This window comes from Anas platyrhynchos, chromosome 24 (genome assembly GCF_047663525.1).
Source record: "Anas platyrhynchos isolate ZD024472 breed Pekin duck chromosome 24, IASCAAS_PekinDuck_T2T, whole genome shotgun sequence".
In the NCBI taxonomy this organism is placed as follows: Eukaryota; Metazoa; Chordata; class Aves; order Anseriformes; family Anatidae; genus Anas; species Anas platyrhynchos.
The window spans coordinates 4,510,534-4,528,072 of record NC_092610.1 but is presented as its reverse complement, the minus strand read 5'-3'; the positions used below and the strand labels follow the sequence as shown (position 1 = coordinate 4,528,072).

At 53.8% G+C, this 17,539-nt stretch overlaps 1 protein-coding gene across 2 annotated transcripts in view; it reads right to left on the bottom strand.

Moving 5' to 3' along the window:
• Positions 1-418: 418 nt before the first annotated feature.
• The window catches only part of LOC106019797 (CCN family member 2), a 29,368-nt gene continuing 12,247 nt past the window's right edge, over positions 419-17,539 (bottom strand). Inside the window, exons 3-8 of one of the 2 annotated variants that reach the window (XM_072027432.1) lie at positions 13,682-13,749; positions 11,598-11,740; positions 6,741-6,954; positions 3,139-3,390; positions 2,765-2,973; positions 419-2,564 (exon numbers count right to left, since the gene is read on the bottom strand). In XM_072027432.1, the coding sequence (XP_071883533.1) occupies positions 2,253-2,564; positions 2,765-2,973; positions 3,139-3,390; positions 6,741-6,954; positions 11,598-11,660 (1,050 nt within the window). In that variant the 5' untranslated portion in view covers positions 11,661-11,740; positions 13,682-13,749 and the 3' untranslated portion in view covers positions 419-2,252. Of the gene's footprint in view, positions 2,565-2,764; positions 2,974-3,138; positions 3,391-6,740; positions 6,955-11,597; positions 11,757-13,681; positions 13,750-17,539 lie in introns of those variants that run through there. The other variant, XM_072027433.1, reaches the window with a different exon arrangement.

The following is a 17,539-nucleotide window of genomic DNA, read 5'->3' as shown; positions in this document are numbered from 1 at the left end:
GTTGGGGTGCAGGGGGCTCGTCCCCAGGGAGCCCCAGGCCCACCCCAGCAGCAGAGGGAGGCTGGGAGGGGGCAGAGCCCGCGGCCATGAGCCGCTAAGCTGCCACAAACCCCTCGCGCTCTGGCCCCGTTATCGCCGACTTCTGCGCACATCTGCTGCCGGGGTTATTTTTAACCGGGTATTAAGGGCTTCAGGTCGTTACGCAGCGAAGGGCGGGCTCCGCTCATCACCCCCAGAGCAGCGGCTGCACTTTGGGGGCCCCCAGGTGCCCATGGCACTGCCCCCAGCACCGCTGTGTTTTGGGAGGGGGAACAGGACCCCCCCGGCTCCCCACCCACCCCTCTGCTGCCAGCCCCGAGGGCACCGATCCCAGCAGGGCCAGGGGCTGGGGCCATGCCCCAAGGGATGGTGCCAGGGATATACAAAATAGATTTATTAGCGGTGAGTGAGGTGCAGCCTCGGCTTAGTTTTACGCTCAGAAGCCGCGTAAACAGCAGGAGAAAAGTCAAGAGCCAAACTGGAGGGCAAGGGGAAAATCTCCATCACGAAGAGGCCCCAAGCATGGTTGTGATAACAGGGTACAAAAACTGTACAAAGAGCTTTACAAAGAGAAGAAACAACCTCAGGAACCATCAGGGGAATTATTTACAGTTATAAGTGATTACACGGAACGGGAGGCTGAAGGCTCGTGAGCTTCTGCAGGCTGAGAGCGAGGCGAGGAGCTGACGTGGGGCGCTGGCCTCGCGGCGGTGTTTTGGTGGCCAAGTCAGGGCGATGCGTTACGGGCTGCGAAGGGCAGCATCTGTGAGCAGCTCGGATTGTCCTCTGGCACCGAGTTTTGCCCCAAAATGGGAGTGGTGGTGGGGCAGGGCTCAGCGCCGCAGCTGCCCAGATGCACGGGGCAGCCTCAGCCTGGCCGCGGGCTCAGGGGATGCCGGTGGCCGGTCCCACAGGGCTGTGGTGAGCACAAAACCCAGAGGTGGAGAATCCCAGCACCAAGGACTGGCCCTGTCACTAGACCAGAGACACGCTCTGTTTACAAACACCGGCCCTGAGACCCCCCCAGGGAGATGAGCTGAACCGTGCTGCTCCAGCTCCTGACCCTCAGGCAGCACAGCCCAGAGCCAAAATGCAGCCGCAGCCCCGCTGGGCATGAACGAGCCAGCACAGCCCGGCTCCCCCAGTCACCTCCGAAGTGATCACAGACTGGGACCACAGAAACGCTCCTCGCTGCGCTGAAATCTGCCGTGAGCTGCCCCCACAGGGGACACGCTTCAGACAGGCAACCTGGCTCACCCCCATCCTGGAAGAGCTCCTTGGGTCTGAAACTGGCACCAGGGAGAGGGGTGAGCAATTTCCTTTTTTTCTCCAAAAGAAATCCTTCCTGGGCTCAGGTCTTTGGAAGGAGGCCCTGAGCCACACCTGGGCTCCTGCAAGGACACTGCACAGCTCACTGCTCCCTTCTGCCTCTTTGCTGTCATCCTCATGGGCACGTGAGGCTAAAGGAATTGTACAGGAAAGAAAAAAAGAGCCTGGAGCTGCCCGGAGAGCAGGTCACCAGTGGAGGATCCGGCCTCTCCGGGAGCAAACTGGTCTGGAACAAAGCTGCTGATGGGAAAGCAGGTGGGAGGGGGAAAGGTGGGCAGAGGGATGGGAGGGAGCTTTTCCCAACTTGTTGGGTCCAATTAGCCAAAAATAAATGAAAGGCTCAGCAGGAGCTCAGCGTGGGGCCAGGACCACGTTCCTCACCAAGACACTTCGCATCCACACCCACCAGAGCCCCGCTCTGCTGGCAGAGAGGCTGCAGAGCCCTGCGCTAGCTCAGGCCTCCCGGACCTCCCCCGTCTCATTCTCTGGGTTTGCCACGGTTTGGGCAGGCCAGCGGCCACGGGGAACTGTACCCAGCGTGCTCGCAGCTGGAGACAGGCTGGAGCCGTGCGGCTTTGATCCGCTCTCCCGTCTCGTCTGTGGGAACATGGATCAAGTTTGCAGCTCAAGCCTGTTTCCAGTTCCCTCGCCGACCTTTGGGCAACCACGGGCTGCAGCTCAGCGGCCTGGGACAGGAGGGGCTGTTCCGCCCCGCACCCTGGCTTGTCAGCACGGCCACCAGGACCACTGGTGGCGAACGGCGCTGCCGTGAAGAGCACAGCCCCTCACAGAGGGGGAAGAGGCTGCGATGTCCCAGGACACAGCCACGAAAGCACCACAGAGCCCTCTTGACACCTCGGCCCGTGGGTCTGGCACGGGGGGGGCTACTGCCGCTCCGTCTTGACGTGGTCTCCGATCATCCTCCGGTGGTAGGTGGCCAGGAAGATGTCGTTGTCTCGCGGGCAGTCGTAGTGGCAGGAGCACATCTTGATGAACATCATCTTCCTCTGGAAGAAGTCCCCCTCGGGGCAGCGGAACTCCACCTCCACCGTGCTGGTGACGTACGGGGTGCAGCAGCGGCCGTCCGTGCAGCTGCCGCAGAACTTGGGCCGGTAGGAACGGGTGCTGGTGCAGCCCGAAAACTCGAAGTGGAGGCTCTGGCGTGGCTTCGGGGTCCGCACGCACTTCTTCCCCTTCTAGGGAGAGAGAGCAGCAACAAATGGGCTAACAGGAACGTGACAAAAAGCCCACCTAGCCCTGGGCGCTGCCCGTCTCCGGGCAGGAAGGCGCAGAGACGGTGGAGCAGCCCCCAGGGGACAGGTTTATGCTTTCCAAGCACCTAACCAGGTGCTCCCTGGCACTCCTGGTGCCATGTCCCTGCTCCCCGAGCCCCTACCTTGGTTTTCTCCATGGGGAAGTCGCAGGGCCGGACCATGCAGAGCCGGGTCTCCTTCTCCAGGCGACACTGGGGGTTGTTGGTGGTGACCCGCGCAGAGATGCCCATGCCGCAGCTCTTGGAGCAGGCGCTCCACTCGGTGGTCTGCACCAAGCAGTTCTCCTGCACGTTGTTCAGCTCCAGCTTGCGTGCTGGGTCCTCCCTGAAAACTGAGCCAAGAGGAAGAGACACAAGGCAAGGTTCAGGGCTGGGGCAGGCAGCAACTGGGGAGGCTGGCTCAATCCTGCCATCTCACAGCTCCTCTGAGGACTTTCCCTGCCTCGACCCCCCAGCAAACCGCTCCTGCCCCTGTGCGACACCAGCTCATCTCTCACCTGCCATGGCTGTTTCGAAGCGGTTTTCCTCGCTGCCCTCCTCGCAGACCCACTCCTCGCAGCATTTATTGCGGAACTTCACCCGCCGGGGGTTGGGGCACTCGGGGGACGGCAGCCGCAGGTCGTCGGAGCACAGGGGGATGCAGCCGATGGCGCCGTCCATGCAGATGCACTGCAGCTTGCAGGTGGGCTGGAAGCTCTCCCCGTTGTGGTAGATCTTGCCCAGCAGGTCGCACGTCGCACCCTCGTGAGCTGGAGGAAGAGGAAGAGGAGAAGCTGAGCCGATGCTGGGGGCTGGCAGCACGGCCTCTGCCTCGGGGGTTAGGGGGCTGCTGGCGAGGGGCAAGCCCCACGTGCAGACCCCTCCCCGATTTTGTGACCCTGGGGCTGGCTGCAGCACAATCGGCACGTTGAGTGTTTGGCTCCCTGACCCCAGGATGTTACTGAGGCTGATTTGTGGAAGTGGCTCCAGCTGTGCCAGACCGCCCAAAGCGCTCCACCAGCCCCTGTCCCCCACTTGGACGAGCCACCGAGGGGCACTTTCTCTTTACAGCCCTCCGCGTCGAGCCAGAGGTCCTCCCGTGGGGCTCGGAGTGCCCAGCCCGTGGCGTTGTGCAAGGTGCATTCCTCACGGCACGGGAGCCAGCAGCTCTGCCCCTTGCTGTTCTTAAGAAGCCAAAAGGCAACGGGCTTCTCCTAAGAGCCGTTCTCTTAGGAGTGAATTTTTTCACTCCTTCCTGGTAAAGCTTAAATGAGAAAAAAGGAATCACGATGACATCTTACGCACGGGAGCGATCCTCAGTCTGCGGGTGTGAACAGCGCTCACGAGTTCTTACATCTGTATTAGCCCAAAGTTTTCCAGTCGAAGTTTTCCAGCAGAAAATTGTGATTTGATTAAAAGCTTCACAGGCACAGACCAAGTTTGTGAATGTTTCCAATGAGAAACAACTGAAGCATTTCAACTCGATACCAAAGATTTCCTTTATGCTCTTACAATAGCTCGTGTCTGAACCAAAATACTTATTGGACAGTATCCATTATGGGAAACCTTTTCCTTGGGTAATTATTTTAGATACTATAAATATCAAGATGAAATATTTTGATATAACCGAATTAGGAAGTTCTGGCACAGCCAAACAAGTGTTCTAAATAATTCACGGGAAGTTTTGGTATTTTTTTAATGTGTTTTTTTTTTTTTTTTTTTTTTTTTTTGCCTTCAGTCTGAAGCAAAATGTTGAAATCTCAGAAGTTGTTCACAGGACAGAAATCCTGCTTTTGGACAGTCGGCTGCCGCTTTCTGCAATTCTGACCCCTTAAAAAAAAATCCATGCAAACATTTATTGGGAAGTTACCAAAAAGAAGGATTCTTGGCGGCTTGAGGAGGCTTACCAGGAAACCCGATCTATTTTCCTCTTAGTCCTGCTTGCCCGTGGAACAGAACGTTGTCTCCGACCAAGTGTTTGGCCCAAACAATGAGCCTCTTTCCATCCCTCCTCGTCCTCGAGGGGACACAAATCCTCCTGGTTTGCTACTGCCTCGTTTCTCACCAGCGCTGGATCTCAACTCGCAGCTCTTTTCGGTGCCATTGGTATAAAAATACTCCTGTGCTCTTACCAAGAAGTTTCAACCCCCTCACTTTTTCCATCGGAGTGGAAGCCATCCACTTTCCCTCTGCGGGGCCGTTCAGATTTATTTTTAAGCCCTCTCTCACTTGTTTAGCCCAAGCCCTCTCCCTCCCCACCCAAGCGTGGCTCGGGGATTTTGTGATGTTTTCAGAACCCAATCGTTCCGTCATGCCTCCTCCTACCCTATGGCGACCTCACCTTCCCGTTGACCCAACGCAATGAAGCACCAAAAGGGATGGCAGCAGTGGCAGAGGGGGCTCTTTGCTATTCACCAGCTCCGTTTGGCACTGCCCACATCCACACACCACGTCCAGCCACAGAGACACCTCTCTGCTCCTCCTGCTCCCCACGTATCTTCCTATTTGGATTCCTCCAAGCCCTCTCTACTCTACCCACACAGCCCGATCCTACCATTCATTGCAGTCATCACTCCAGCTTCACCTGCCTTCGCTGCCTCCACAATTCCCCGTCTTCCAAGAGAGCAGCGTGGACGTCACAAAAATATCGCCCAGGGACACGGCCCAAATCCTCGGTCCAATTTAGAGAGAGGAGATGTCCTGCTCCGTATCCACCTGGGATTTTTGCCATGAAGATCTTAATTTCTCATTTAGAGGCAGGAAAGACTGTTGTGACCTTCAAGTCTGATTTTGTGCAGAGCAGAGAGCCGGGGCTCTCACTCTGAGATCTGTGCATCGAGCCCCTACCTCACAGGAATAGGAAGCATTTTTTTTCTTTTCTTTTCTTTTTTTTTAAGAAAAACATCCAGGCTTCATGCAAAGTCTTTGAGATGGGGCCTTCCCCACACACAAGTAAATCATCCCAGTGATTCAGATACCTTTCCTGCTACAAACACATGTTTCATTTCCAGCCTTAATTAGGCAGTTTACACCTGCTGGGTATTATCAGACTTGGCTTATTGAGTTTATTGAGCTGATTGAGTTGGGCTTATTGAGGTTCAGTCATCAGCTCTTTGGTGTGCCAATGCCTACAGACAGCACAAGGAAGCTCACGTGGCTTCTAAAGATCACAATAATCAGGGCAGGACACAACACATAACTTAATGAAACATCTCAAAAGGCAGGAGAAAACACCTTCATTATATTTATATTAATTAATTTGGGTAAAAAGGAATGATTGTATGTGACCCTGGCGTTGCAGGACAGTGTGGTTCCCCCAGAACTCCCAACTCCCCCACCTCAGGTCGATGTCTGAGCACCTCCACAGAAGCCACGTGCCGTGGCCAAACACTTCCCAAAGCGTTCACACCGACCTCCCTGCCCTTGGGTGCTCCTGACTATTTTGAAAAGCTTGAAATAAAAAAAAAAAAAAAGTCAGCACCTGGCAGAGACGGGCAGGTAAGTCTTGGTTTTAAACACAGACCAGGAGACTGACAGAACACATTTTTCCTTCTATACCAAAATACATTTCTGCATGCTTTAAAAATAGCTACTGAACAACCAGAGCAGCAATTCTTTCCGTGCTGAGAAGCGGCACCAGGATTAGCTTGGGGAGAACAGGTCTGTGTTTGTGTTCACCTGGCTCGGTGACTCTCAGGTTCCACGTGCGCTCTGTTTTACAAATGACCTGCTCAGCTATTTCCACCCAGGTGCTCGAGCCAGAAATGTGTTACGCCTCTTGCACGTAGGCAGTCGAGTGCAAAATGCCAATCTCCAGCGCAAGGCGGTGAGATTTGGGGTGAGATATTGCGAGCGGCAGCACTTCCCAGCAAAAGCCCAGCTGGCTGATATTTACCCACAGGCACTACAGGGTTAGAGGCTCTCCCATCACGTCCCAGGGACAGAGGAGAGCCCCAAGCCCCCAGTTGTGCCTTTGGAGACCTCCTTCGTTGCAGAAGGAAGTAATTTGTGTGCGTATCGCTCCCCAAGCGCTGAAGGAAATTCTGGGCGCCGGGGGCTTTCTGGGGGGGCTGCAAGGGCCACAGGAAAACTGCACAACAACAGAACGAACGTCTCTCACCTAAGCAGATCCCGCTGCCTCTGTGGATTTTGGAGAAGTCGCAGTAGAGTCCCTTGTGGTGATCGCAGGGCTTCTGAAGGGAACAGAGCTCGCCGAGCTGCCTGGCACACACCTTGCAGCAGCCGCAGGCATCCAACACGTGGCTGGTGCCAGCAGGGCACTGCAGAGGCTGCGAGGGACACTGGCAGGGGTACGTGCAGGCCTGCGGTTCTACCTGGAGGGCAGACAAGCCATGGAGAGAGTGAGTTTCCCACAAGCCAGCCAGGCAGGAGTCCCACACGCAGCTCAGCCCCCGATGCCTTGGAAGTGATAAAAGAGTAAGCAGGAGCAGGAGCAGGAGCAGGAGCAGGAGCAGTTCTTACACAGCCTGCTCAGACACCAAAGCGCCGTGGCACCAGTAGGTCCAGCCCAAAGATGAGAAAAGCGAGGCACGGAGAGCAAGGCCTTGCCCAAAGTCAGCCAGCAGGGCTGAAAACCAAACCAAAGGCTCCCGAGTCCCATTTTGCCCCCTGGATCCTGCGCTGTTTTTGGTATCCCAGCAGAGTGCTCTCCTCTCCCCTTTGCAGGGAGCACACTCAGGCAACCCTCCGTGGGACCCTGGGACCCTGCTTGGAGCATTTCCCAGGGGCTGCCCACCCGCTGGAGCCCACCCTTGGCTTTTGGGCCCCTTCAGACCCTGAACAGAGATGCGACCATGGCTGGAGGAGGGCTGCCTTCTGCAGAAATCCCAGGGGCTCTCCAGTGCCTCGCTCTGGGGCCTCCTTGTCCTGAAGCAGCTCGGAGAGCAAACACCAGCCTGAGCTCTGCACATCCCCAGACTGGGGCAAGAACCAAAACCACAGCTGTGAAAGGTGCAGAGCACACAGCCTGTGGGCTCCTCTTATACCTCCTCGGAAAAATCTGGGTGCTAACCCTGGTCCCCTGTTCAGCTTCTGCCCACTCCAGCTCCCCGGGTAGTTTCGGAGGGATGCGAGGACCCCAACCCACAGCGCTGCCCTGGGGAGCTGCCGCAGGGCTGGCACAGCCCCTGTGTGCAGGTGGTGGCAGCTGACACCTGCGGGACATTTTGGGGTCCTGCATCGCTGTGAGTTCATGCACAATGCATGCATCTGTGCTCAGAGCTGCAAACGGGGTGGGTGAAGAGGAGGGAGCCCAACAGGACGAAAATGTCCAGCCAGGAAGGGGCTGCAGCCGCTGGGGGAGGATGGACACCTGGATCAGAGAGAGCCAGGAGGCAAAAACCATTTTGGTGCAGCTCTGCTTGCACTTGCTGTGCCCTATCCAGCCCTTGCCTGCGAAACAGCTTCCTTGGATATTGTTTGTCACCAATACCAGTAGTAAAGCTTTTCCAGCTGTTTGACTGCTGCCCAAAGCAGCTGTTCTGACTTGAGATCACACGGGGCAGGCGATGCCAGCTGCTTTACACTTCTGCAACAACCGGCACAGTGCGGCACAGGAAAGGGCTCAGCCTAAATCTCCGCTCACAAGACCTCCCAGAGCCTTACCCTGCTCAGAGGGAACCAGCACAATTCTTGAAAACCCCTGGTGCAAAGTATTTTGGAACGAAGCCTCTCCTGCCTGCAGCCCAGCTGTTCTCAGGCTGCAGTCCTCGGACCTCTTGCTGCGAGCTGGCATGTCATCTGGAGCCCTCCCCAGCTGCTGAAGTGCATTAAAAGACGCTAAAAATACAGAACTGCTTCCCTACTGTTCTTCATGTATGGGGCTGCCGGAGCTGCCAAGAGGCCGTGTTATTTAACCATGAACGAGTGGGCGGGGGGCACATGAGATCATACGAGAGGCAAAGCATTCCTAACACGGGACCTATATTAAGATGCAATTCATGCACTGAAAAAAAAACGACAACAAGAAGCATTTTCCAGCGCGATGTCAGCCACAGGCCATATAAAGGAACACTCTCAAAATATCTCTCCTACTGAAAGCCAAAGCAAAACAACCTCTTTCAGGACAACAAATAATCCGATGGGATTAAACCCAACCGAGCTTTCTTTCTTGCCTTCATTAATCATCGTTGGTGCTGTTTATTTCCTCTGAGAAGTCACCCAAAGAAGCCAGCCCACCTGGCTCTACCTCCTGTTTACAAGCAGCTCCGTTCGCTCCTTGCATTCCGGCTGCTCTCAGCACAAGGACATCTGGGTTCAGACCCCAGATGCATCAGAGACCTGCTGCCTGACGGCACCCCTACCTCTTCTGTGCCTCATTTCCCCACCCAGGCACAAAAGCACGGATTAAAAGGCCCATTTTGGCCACATTTGTGGGGCTTTTTTCATTATTTAGAGATTTTCCTACCAGTCAGCTCAGCTGGGGCTGTTTTCCTCACCCCGTCCACCTGGCCTCAGGGTGTGTTGGGACTCCTGTTTGCTTGTTTTATTGCTGAGCAAAGTCAGCTCGTGCTATTTATAACTCCTCTCACAGGCCCAGGAGAGCACGGAATGAGCTGAAATCTTTTTTGGCTCGTGCACTCCCAAGTGCGAGCACTGAATAGCTGGCTGGCCAGGGGAACTTCTCGAGCTGGGAGCAGCTGGTAGAAAGTCAACGTTGAACCAACTTCCTAGAGTTCTCCAGTACTTCATTTGCTTTCACAGCAATTTCAAGGAGCCTAAACGATGGCTTATATTGCATTTCCACGGAGCACTCTCCGGCCTGTGTGATTTTCAAGGGCTGCTTCCAGGAGTCGTTTCAATACTGGGTGGAAACCACCCAAATGCTCCCAAAGAACTGCAGGGGCTCACATTCAGGCTCTGCTACCAACCCGAAGACCAACACCTCATGGAATCGTGGGACCATTAAGGTTGGAAAAGACCTCCAGGATCATCCAGTCCAACCATTAACCTAGCACCTGGGTGCGGGGGGAATTCCACCTAAAGACCTGACATTTCATGCCCCTCTGCAGAAGGGTCTGTCCCTAAAACTACACCCTTTTACCACCACTAACTTCAGACTGAGAACAGCCTTGATCTTGTTTCTGTTGAGAATATATTTCTGGGAACTTGAAGAGCAGTGGGACCAGGATTACAGACCAAGGCTATGGAGTTAGGGCTAAAGCTCAGAATATTGACTCGCTGCTCCTGGCTTTGCTGGCAGCTCTCATGTGGATCTCAAACACCATGTGTGAATCTGCCCCTCATGGGACCCTGAGCGATGGTCAAGCCCCAGTGGGATTAAACTCATCCTGGCCAGAGAAATCCCATGTCTGTGCTCCACGTGTTCCCACCACTCCTCCCAGGTCCCATCCGCTCAGCTGAGTCAGGACAAGCTTCCTGCCTGCCCTGCGGGCTGAACCCAGCTACCTGGGGGGAAAAGAGGTGAGAACGTGCCTCCTGCTTCACATTCACCTCAAACCTCTCCCCTACATCCTGAAGGTGTGAGCTGGGGGACACGAGCTCACACCGCTGCAGCAGTTCAGTGGCACCGCCAGGGATGGCTTCTCATTCCTCTTCTACGTCTGTACGAGCCCAGGGAACCAGCCCAGAGGTCCAAACCAAAGAGCATTTCTAAAATTTGGGCTCACGACTGCCTTGGAAGGGCTGGGAAGCAGCATTTCAAAGCTGAGCTGGCTGCTTGAAAAGCGCCTTGGGAGCCAGGGGTTAATGCTGCGAGGTAGAAGTAATGCAATAAACACATAATTGGTTCCCTTTCACACTCCAAGCCTGGTATAGAACAAGCAGTCAAAACACAGCCATTCACGTACTGCAAACACCCAATTATCGGGGATAACACCTGCCTTCCCTGCACCACAGGGCTCCAGGCACCTTCCCAGGTTGCGGCAGCGCCCCGTGCACAGCCCCTTCCCAGGGGTGAGAACCATGACCCCGGTGTTGTGGGCAGAGAGCAGAGGCACGGAGACTTGCCCAGGCTGAGCCAAACCTAACTGCCAGCACCCTGGTTCTGCTCGCACCTCTGAACACCCAGCAGCAGGTTTAGGGCAAGTGACAGCATCCTTGATCAGCGATGAAGTGACACAGCCACGCGATCCACTGCTAGTGTTTATATGGCTGGCACGATGCTGCCAGTGCAAGAAACAAGAGGATGACCCCAAACAGCTGAAATTATCCTCAGATCTCAGCTGTGCCAGCTGCCCAGGACACCCCTCCCGGAAGGACAGGGGCTGGCACGTTGCTGAGCGCTGCCGGGAGCAATCAGAGCTTATCAGCCAGACCTTACTGCAGCTATCAGCCTGGCGAAGCAGCGGCTCTGCCTGTGAACCTGACTTCTTCCTCAATCCGAAAGGCACTTACTGCAATTTAGATCTCATGCTAACGAGGACATTAATGACTGCGGCAATGTTCCTGATATTGCTGGCGCTGTAGTAGCACACAAACGTCGTAAGCAGAATCAGCTGCTCTGTGCAAGCACTTTTACACAAAAAAAAACAGACAGAACCCCTGCTCCGGAGAGGCTGCAGGCTAATTTCCTCCTCGGATCACTGCTTTCAGGGACAAATGGGTAGATTCAGTGGCAGCTGGGGGAGGATGATGACGGTAAGAAATGGGGATGAGGCTATTCCTTGCAGTGCTGTAAACCCAGCGATCTCACCTCTCTCATTTCAATCCTTCCCTCTTGTAAACCAGGGCTGGCTTCTAGCTCCGGGGAGTGAAGCAAAACAAAACCCACCCTCATTTGCCAGGAGCTCAGAGATCCCGAGGTGCCGGGTGTTACACACGGGGCAGCCCTGAGAGCGATGATTTGTGCTGCGCGTTTGCACAGCCACGCTCCGGGAAACCTCCGGAGGCAGGTGGCAGCTGCAGAGGGGTACTCAGCATGAAGTGCTCACACGCATCGAAGCAAGAAGCTGCAATGCCCAGAGAGCAAACGGAGCGGCTGCAGGGCAATACGTACCCAGCCAGGTGCGAGGAGGAGGAGGAACAGGGTCCAGGTCACCGTCCCCACGCTGCCGGACATCCCGAGTCAAGGGAGGGGGTTCGGGCTGCCGGCTGACTCGCTCACTCTCACTCCCTTCTCCTTCGGAGTTTCTCGTCTCTCTTTGGAGAAAGTTGCACATCAGCTTCTCTTTAAATAGCCTCCTGGAGGGGGCGTGCCCTGCGCTTGAGTGACAATCTGGAAAGCAACCCGAAATGGGTGCAACAAAAAATGTCCAAATTCCAGGGAACACGAGCAGATTCCTGTGGCCCTGGCAGTTACGGGGCTGCCGGCGGAGCCTGCGGATCGGTTACTTTCCACATGGGTAAATCACATCCCAGTAAAAGCAGGGTTATTATTTTTTAATTTATCCCTCTAACTCCAGAAGTATGAAGCCTGGGACAGCTTTCCTGAGCTCCCCCCTCCCTCCCCTACTTTCACCCATTCTTTTTTTGGCTGCAAGAGCTGGGAACTTGAATAAGGCCAGCTTTAAGGCTCACATTTCTTTTTTCCCCTTTGAACAGGAGGGAGAGATGGAAACTTCAGCGCTGTGAGCAGCAAGTAGGTACCACATCTGACTGCGCATCACCAGTGCCTGCTGCCACCAGCTCCGAGAAATGAAAGCTTCATGACCATGAAGACAGATGTCTGGACTCCTGCAGCGAGGAGCAGTTTGTTTTACGAGGCAATGAAAAGCTACGGGGTGAAGGTTGTTGATAAAGGCCAGCAGTTGCCTGTAGCACTTTATTTGCACCTCAGGACTGATGCGGGATAGCACACAGTCTTATCTCAGGGCATGATCCTTTCCGTTTGCTGCTGAAATACAGAACCTGGCTCCTGCAGCACCTGCACAAAAAGACCTTTAGAATATGAAAGAGCTGCTCTGTGTACCAAACAGTTGGTTTGTTTATTCTCAAATAGCAAGCACAACGCTGCCATGAAAAGACGAGGAGAAGGAGTGCAGCAGAGGGCACTCTTAGTCCTCGCTGGCCTGGGATGGGACAGAGCAGGTTGGGTACCGGACAGGGATCCTTGCACTGCCCACGGAGTAGCCTTAAAAGATGGAGCTGTGCCTCTGGCTCGGGGACCTTCCCAGGGTAGAAGTGATGCCAGAACTGTGTACTGGCTTACTTTGGGCCAACATAAAGCAGAGGGCAGGAGCATACACAGAATGTGCTGTGCCACAGAGTCCCTGCCACGTCCAAGCAGAGTGTGCTGGGAAGTAGGACAGACAACAAAGAAAACTACAGGGACCGTGTAGCAGGTCCTATACATTCAGCCTCCTTCTTCCCCCCCTCCATGTATACGGCATATTAGCTGGCAGTCGAGCCCTGTGTTTTTTTCCAGTCCCTTTAGGTCTCTCTGCAAATCAGCTCAGCTTCCCCACTCCCTATGCTGCTGTTTGTCCACTGCTGAAATCAGACAACTCTGACTCTTAATTAATTAACACTTGGAAAGCTCCTGGGGATTTGGGGCTGGAAAGCATTAGCAGGGTGCAAAGCACCTCGGATGCACCTCCTTTTCCTCTTCTGTAAGACGAGCGATTTCACAACCACCTCCCTAACAGCTACCTCTCACATCACAACTAAAGATAATGTCTAAACACAGGAGATTTAATGTCCTGGGGGCACGGAAATGTCCAGTGCCCTAGAGCAGCTCGGAGCTAAAGGCTGTCTAGCTGGATATACATTCCTTCCCTTTTTGGAAGGCTTGGCACCTTAAACTATGTTGCTGCCTAAAATTAGCTGCTCACATTTTGCAAGATGTTCTCCCACAGCTCATAAATAAGACAGGGATAAAGTGCTACACACCTCTGTTCTCATCTCACACGGCAAGAACATTAACCACAGCTGAACTCCAAGCGGTACGGGGCACTTGAAGGTGTTATATTTGAGCATTTTTGAAGGAACAGTGCTTAATGTATAGATTGATCCATATATTGCTCCTCGCCCAAGAAGCAAAAGTTTCACCTTGAGCTGGGATTTTCCAAATTCTGCTCGGGACATAAACCTGCTGCATGACCTCGAATGAACTGTTTGAGCAAAGCCGTAATACTCACTCACCTGTCAGGAGCTTTGAGGAGAATACTCAGCACTGGACCAACAATACAATGGTAGATTAAGTTTCCAACCTACAACAAAAATAAAGAATAATTTGATTATAAAACGCCCTTACCAAGCCCCTCATCATCATCCACCTGACTGCTTTCACTTTCCCAGGACGGTAACAAAAGCGAACAGTCCTGAGCTGCAGTCCTGCTCCGCCTTCAAGCCACCTTAGCCCTGCCGTTGCCAGCCTGCTGTGCCCGTCCCTGCTCAGAGATGAGGGCAGGACACCCGTGGTCCTTTAGAGGGTTACAGAAACAACACCTTGCCCCAGGCTCTTCACTGCAAAGCACCAGGCACAGTGCCAGAACCCTCCCAATGAGGATTTCTGGGGATGAAAAAGCCCACGTTGCCTCTCAGATCGCAGACCAAGTCTAACACCAAGGTACCTTTTGACTGTAAGATGAAAAAAAGGTCAGGGAGCAGCAGGGCACAGACAATGTTAGCTGGAGATCCCTGGGAGCATCCTGGCCCAATGCTTTCTTAGGGCACTGGGACAACCCAAGCTCGCCCTGGTGCTAGCAGCTGAACTGCTCACCCCAGCGAGGATGTCACCTGCCAGAAGCCAAGAGAAGAACACGAGGGCTGAGTGACTCCAAATGATCAAAGGGAGAAAACACTCAAGCTAACACCGATTTCCAGCTCTTCTTTTTGCATGAGCTGCTTCAGGTGAAGGGATGAAGATGTCAACCCTGCTTAAAATCTCCCCCGAGCAAAGAATACTGGGTGTTTAATTCACCTTGTTACACTCTGGGCTCACTCACCCTGCCCAGCCAGTGGCTCTCCTGAATTCACGGTAATTAAAGAGGATGACATTTAGATAATTGCTAAACACCACATAAGCTTAAAGAATAAAATTAGGGCAAACATGCAGATTTTCTTTTTTTTTTTTTTTTTGCTCTGAACTCTCCCAGTGTCACTCTCCCTGCAGAAACCAAAATAAAAAACCAGAGCAAGCAGCACAGCAAAGGGCATGGTGCTCACCCAGTCCTCAGAGTTGTCCCCTGCCTCCCAGCCTTCAGCCACCCATAGGACACACTGGTGGCTCTCAGGACTGCTCCTTCCAGGACGGTTTCTATTCTCATGGCTGGCTGGTCCGAGCATAAGCCACTGATGGAGTGGATCACAGGCAATCGCTCTGCCTTGGCCCTCTTAACATTACCAGCCTCACTGAAGCTCAGTCAAACAAATTTGGCCTAGCAGAGATGGTGAGATTCATCTGACGAGATGGCCTGAAACACTCGAATTTCATTTCATTTCAATACCCAGCCACTGGTGCCTGCTTGATGCATCCTGCTCACATGGTCAGCTTAAAGAGATTGCCTGATCTGGGACCACGGAGGAGTCATGTCCCTGGGGTTTTTGCCTTCTTCTGTACTCTGGGGATAAAAATGCATGTCCTAGGATTGGCTGGGCACTTGTTCCTGCCTTCTGCCTGATAATTTCTCCACCTGTGGCATATTACTGATTATAGCCCCCGAATTCATCAACATTTGTCAAAGCCCTAAATTTGCTGCAAGGTTTGGGAGTTCTGCAGGTCTGCGTGCTGTGGGACAGGATGAGCCATCTGAATGCTTTTGGGCTGCACATGGCCCCCTGAGACCTGTTGGCTGACGTGGTCCCTTCCAGCCCTGCATTGCAGTTCAATTTCAGTGCTATTTCAGCCCCAGCCTAGAGAGACATTTGGGATCAGATTTGTGCCACCTAATCCTTCCACACTTAATTAAGGCATCTACAAGAGAAGTCTAATCTCTCTAGGCTCTTCTTATAATCAGTGGAGGAAGACCAAAGCTCCTGAGCTGCCTTCTGATGGCCCCATCCAGCTCCTGTGCTCCATATGCATCAACTGTACCACGATGTCAGTGTGAATTATCACGAGAAAGCAGCACACGAAGGCAGCACCAGAGCTCAGGAAAGGCTAAATGCTGCAGCACGTCCGACTCCAGCCTGGGTGGGAAAGGCTACCCTGCCCCGAGGATGGAAAGGGCAGGAAAAGCCTTCCCTCCCTGCTTCAGCACAGCTGTGGGATGAGATCCCAACCGCACAGACAACACCCTGTGGCTTCTGCAGGGCTAGGATTCCCCTCTCAGCCTCCCCTGCCAGATCCTTTGGCCTGAGGGCATGCTGTTGTGCCCATCTTCTATGGGAGCCGAGCACAGCACAAACTTTGTCCCTGGCTGCAGAGTTCACTGATAAAGTCTCCAGCTATTTTAGTGCTGGGAGGAACACTCCTTTGTATTTGAGGATTTACTCCGAAATCAAAGCCTGCTGAAGGTCACAAAACTTGGGATGGGTGGAGTGCCTCTCAGTGTCCTTATAAAGGAAGTAAATATATAAAAACCCCCTTGGCATCACAAGTTCGGAAAGAGACGGTGCTTAGGTACAGAGCTTGCCAGACAAAAAGCCCCCCTGAAGCCTGACCACAGCAGGAGGCACATAGCCACCCCTGCAGCTTACCACGGAGCACAAAAACAGGGGTACCCAGGGGGCTACCAGGAATGACACTGAACCCCATCGATCGATGCATAACACCATTAGCCAGACCCCACTGCTCACCTGCTTCAAAACAGCTGAAGAATAAGAAAGTCACCACCTTAAGGACATAACTACAACGAGAAGTCACCCCACAGCAGCATACCACAGGCATTGAGCTCTTAGAAAGAAAAGAAAAGCAGGCCTTGGGTTTGAATCGGAGCACTTGACATTCCTCTCCCTCCCTTTTGCCCCATTTCTGCTCTTGTGAGAAATCTGGCCTTTCGCCCCGACGCAGGACACAGCCAGCTGGGAGGCTCTCAGGCCAGCTAGGACCACCGCAGCTAGCTGACCCGACTTCTTGCATAACACAGGCTGGAGGATTTCACCCAAATAATGCAAATGATGATCAGGATCCTCAAACGAGGGCTCCTCTGTCCAGCTTGTGTGCTCTGCCTCCCGGCCGGCTGCAACCTGCTGTACACATGGCAAAAAAAAAACACTTTCCCAAATATTACCATATTTTATTTTCCTTGAAGGATCCTGGCTACAGAAGGGGTGAAGCTTTTGCTAGTTACAGCTGTGAGCAGAGGACATCTCCCTTCATCCAGGAGGGCAGAAGGACTAGGCCCTGGACTAGATCCCCTGGTAGGACGGGCAGCCCTGCTGCAGCCTCGCTGCCCAACCTGGGCTGCTCTGGCCCTGGCTGTGGCTGCAGCCCAAACCCAGAGGCAGTGTGGGCACCAGGACAAGCTCAGCACCACGGTGTGCTGGTACAGGCAGTGCCCCAGGGCCCAAAAACACGGTCAATGGTCCGCCAAGAAAACCAGACCTCACAGGCAATGCAAAGCCCAGGGCAATCGTGCCATGCCCTGGTTTTGGCAGGGTGCAACAACAACATATCCATCACCTGCAGGCAAGCACAGGTCTCCACCAGGTAGCGAATTAACCAGTTATCTTCTGAGACCCCTGCTGCCTGTGAAATTTGGGTACGGTTGTGAACCACGGCCATGGCCAGGGGTGTTTGTGCCCAGGCTTTTGGCTTGCACAGATCCGCAGGAGGAAAGAGTCAGCTGCACCCACCTGTGAAAGAGAAGCTTCCTGGGGTTTTTCCACTTCTTAACTTACTGCATGCTTAATTATCCTGAAGGAAAAATGCAGGGAGGGAGGGTATAGTTAAGGCAGACTCAGGCAGGCTCATTTAAGGAGGCCTTTTGGTCTAGAGGACTTCTGCGGTGCACACCTCTGACATACCTGAGGAGCACTCCGTCCTTATAGGATTTGGTCCTCACTGGAATCCTACAGATGGGGCACAAAAGGACTTGCTCAAGATAATAGGGCTTA